Source organism: Nuphar pumila, chromosome 11 (assembly GCF_984573655.1).
Source record: "Nuphar pumila chromosome 11, dmNupPumi1.hap1.1, whole genome shotgun sequence".
NCBI lineage: Eukaryota > Viridiplantae > Streptophyta > Magnoliopsida > Nymphaeales > Nymphaeaceae > Nuphar > Nuphar pumila.
This window is the reverse complement of record NC_143259.1, coordinates 31844464-31848162: the sequence shown is the minus strand read 5'-3', so window position 1 is coordinate 31848162 and position 3699 is coordinate 31844464. Positions and strand designations below refer to the sequence as shown.

General features: G+C 35.9%; 1 protein-coding gene across 1 annotated transcript; it reads left to right on the top strand.

The window, feature by feature from the left end:
• LOC149822219 (uncharacterized) lies at positions 1-1933 on the top strand. Its single transcript, XM_089980236.1, has 3 exons — positions 1-344; positions 992-1186; positions 1450-1933. The coding sequence occupies exons 1-3, from the start codon at positions 1-3 to the stop codon at positions 1931-1933; spliced, it is 1023 nt and encodes a 340-aa protein (XP_089836362.1).
• The last annotated feature ends 1766 nt before the right edge of the window (positions 1934-3699 follow it).

Sequence of the window (3699 nt, the reverse complement as noted above, 5' to 3'; positions counted from 1 at the left end):
ATGACCAAGCTACTTCACCATGGGATAAAGTTTGTATGGACCCAACGGTGTAAAGAAAGCTTCCAGGAGCTAAAGATGAGGCTTACTTCAGCTCCAATGCTTACCCTACCTTCAGGCCATGGAGGATTTGTGGTCTATAGTGATGCATCAGGTACAAGACTGGGATGTGTACTAATGCAACACATCAAGGTCATAGCGTATGCTTCTCGCCAATTGAAATTGCATGAACGAAATTACCCTATGCATGATTTGGAACTAGAAGTTGTAGTTTTTGCACTTACAGTGTGGCGACATTACTTGTATGGAGAGCAGTTTGAGGTTTTCTTCGATCATAAAAGTCTCAAGTAAATTTTTTTATATAAAGATCTAAATATGAGACAGAGGCAATGGTTAGAGTTCTTGAAGGATTATGACTTTTTCATATCCTACCACCCAGAGAAATCCAATGTAGTGGCCAATGCATTGAGCAGAAAAGCGGGAAGCCTAGCAAACATGATTAGTAGTCAATAGAGACTACTTGAGGATTTGATTGATTGGAGACCTTTTGATACATATCCAGGTCGTATTCGGATCGCAAGCCTAGTTGTGTGAACCAAACTCATGGATAGAATTATTGCTCAGTAGAAGGATGACCGAAGCTTCGCAAAGATGGTTCCAACATGCAAACAAGATGACCTACATCTATAAGAAGATGGTAGCATCTGGTACAATCAGAGGCTATGGGTGCCAGAGGATCAACAACTATGGATGAAGCTAATTTATGAAGTGCATAGAACTAAGTATACTATACATCCAGGTAGCACCAAGATGTATAAGTATATGCAGAGAAATTTTTGGCGAAATGGCATGAAAAGAGATATCGCAGAGTATGTGTCAAGATGCTTAGTATGCCAGTATGTCAAGATAGAACATCATAGACTTGGCAGAATACTGCAGACGATCGAGATACCTTAATGGAAGTGGGAGGACATTACCATGGATTTTGTGGTAGGTTTGCTAAGGACACGACACCAATACTATACTATATGGGTCATAGTGGATCACCTTATAAAGTTGGTGCAGTTCTTACCGACCAGGCGAATCAGACTCTAGAGAGTCTAGCGGACTTGTATGTGGATGAGATCGTCAGGCTGCATGGAGTACCTGTTTCGATCATTTCAGATAGGGATCCAGGATTTATATCCAAGTTTTGGGGATAACTTCAGAAAGCTTTAGAGACAAAGCTAAGTTTAGCACTGCTTTTCACCTGTAGATAGACAAATAGTCGAAGAAAACAATCCAGATGCTAGAGGACATGTTGTGTGCTTGTGCGTTGGAATAGAAGGGCGATTGGAGTAAACAATTGAAGCTAGCCGAGTTTGCCAATAATAATAGTTATCATTTGAGCATCGGTATGGCTCCATAAAAGGCTTTATATGGGGGACCCTGTAGGTCTCCTATATATTGAAGTGATGTTGGTGATGGAGCTATCGAGTCACCAATAGTCCTGCAACACTACACTGACCAAGTGCAGTTAATTCAGAAGAGACTTTTGACTACTCAAAGTCATCAGAAAAGCTATGTAGATCCAAAGTGTCATGAGGTCACCTATGAAGTCGGAGATCATGTAGTTGTTAAGGTTTCGCCAAACAAGAGTGTGTTTTGGTTTAGCAAAAAGGGTAAGTTAAGCCTGAGGTATGTAGGAACCTTCCTTGTCCTTGAGAAGATTGGAGGTGCAACTTATATAGTGGTACTCCCGCTCCAGTTCTTGAACATCCACAATGTATTCCATATGTTCATGTTGAGGAAATATGTGTCAGACCCGACACATATTATCCAATATGATGAGCTAGAAGTACAGAAGGATCTCACAATCGAGGAGCGTCCAATAGAGATTTTGGACCAACGAGAGCAAGTGTTGCGAAACAAGACAATTCCTTTAGTGAATGTATGATGACAACACCGTGGACTCAAAGAATGTACATGAGAGCTGGAAGCGGAAATGTAAATGAAATATCCAAGCCCATTCGGTATATAACCTTAGCCAAATTTCAACGATGAAACTTTTTTTAGGGGGGTTGGATGTAATGAGTGCGATTTTTTGTGGTATTTTCATAAAATTTTCGTGAGTATTCCTATAAATAATAATTGGATAATGACAATAAGTGTTATAAAATAAATAGACTAGATCTTAGTAAAATATTTCTTTTTCAAAAAGACTATGTGTCCTGCCGACCCTAGTGATAATCGTTTTCAAAATTCATTTTTAGTGAAAATAGCATTTTGAGAAAAGAATTTAGATAATTATGATAAATTTGTGTTTAAAAGAATTTCATATGCATTTGAAATAATTTGGATTACATATAGAGTCATTTCATTTAAAATTGAAATGTAGCTTTGAAAATTTTGAAATCCAAAATATTAAATAAAATCAATTAATAAAATGAAGAAAACAATGGAATGAAAATATGGATTTAAGTAAAACCAATAAAAGGGTAGGGGTCCATAGCTGGGTCATTCCCCATAGGGCCCATCCTATGTGGCACCTCTAGGTTTAATTAAAAATTCAATTTAAAACTTAAAATTGAAAACTTTTTTAAAAGTTACCAAAAACTAATTTTGTAGAACCAAAGTCAAAAGTTTTCATATCAAGGGAAACTCTCCCAAGAGGAGGAGCCGTCCCATCCTAGAAGAATCTAGGATGGGCTGGTTAGCTAAGAAAAAAAAAGAAAGGAGGAAGGAAAGAAAAAGGAAAAGGAAAATAAATAAATAAAAGACCAAGTCAAATTTGCTTGGCAAGCAAGTTTGACAAAATTAAAATTTGAAAATAAAACCCCATAAGGGGGTGACGTCTAGCCATAGTGACAAATGTTTTATCGGCAATTTCTCATTTTTCAAAAACTTATGAGAAATTGAAAAATTCCATAAATCTCACATTTTTTTGGCAAAATCTTGGCAATAAAAAAATATATTAAAAAACATAAAATTATTTTTTATAAGAAAATATTAATAAAATTTATTTAAAAATAAAAATACATAATTTTTTTGTAATAAATAGCTGTTTAAATCATGAATATCGAGTTTAAATCATGATATTTATGTTTTTTTATAAATCTCATGATATTTTGAAAATCTTGCGAGAAATTGCCGTTTTAAACTTTCAAGCAATTTCTTGTGATATTATCGCGAGATTTTAGTAAATCTTGTGATATTTGTCACACTACATCTAGCCTTGAATGGAATTAATTAACATAATGTACACTATAGTATACTATATAAATTAATAACCTAAGCTAACTAGGTAGAAACAAATTATACAAGGCAAATAGAAGAAAAAAATTGATTAGAAAATTTAGAAAAAAATAAGAAGAAAGGAAAGAAATGAGAGATCTAGATCAAGGGCTGAGATTCGCTCTAGCCCCTTGATCTAGCTCCATGTATTATAAAAAGAGAGGAGGGGCTCACCCCCCCCCCCCCCCCGCTATTTTGTCACTTTTGATTTTTTGTTCTCTCTTCTCTAAACTCCCCCCTATTCTTCTTCTTTCTTCATCTTCTTCCTGTTTCTTGGTTTTTCTCTTTCACACAACCAATAGAAGCACACACACATTGGAGGAGGGTTGAGCATCGAGCTGCAGCCACTATATGAAGCGGAGGAGCCGATTAGATAGATAAATTTGGTTTTTCGACTAGAAGAAGCATTTTTCTCAAAAAAGGTAGGGG

Coding starts and splice junctions, on each gene's coding strand:
- LOC149822219 (XM_089980236.1), top strand. CDS start 1: ATGACCAAGCTACTTCACCATGGGATAAAGTTTGTATGGACCCAACGG. Junction 345..991: donor TTCGATCATAAAAGTCTCAA/GTAAATTTTTTT, acceptor ATTTTGTGGTAG/GTTTGCTAAGGACACGACAC. Junction 1,187..1,449: donor GATCCAGGATTTATATCCAA/GTTTTGGGGATA, acceptor TATATATTGAAG/TGATGTTGGTGATGGAGCTA.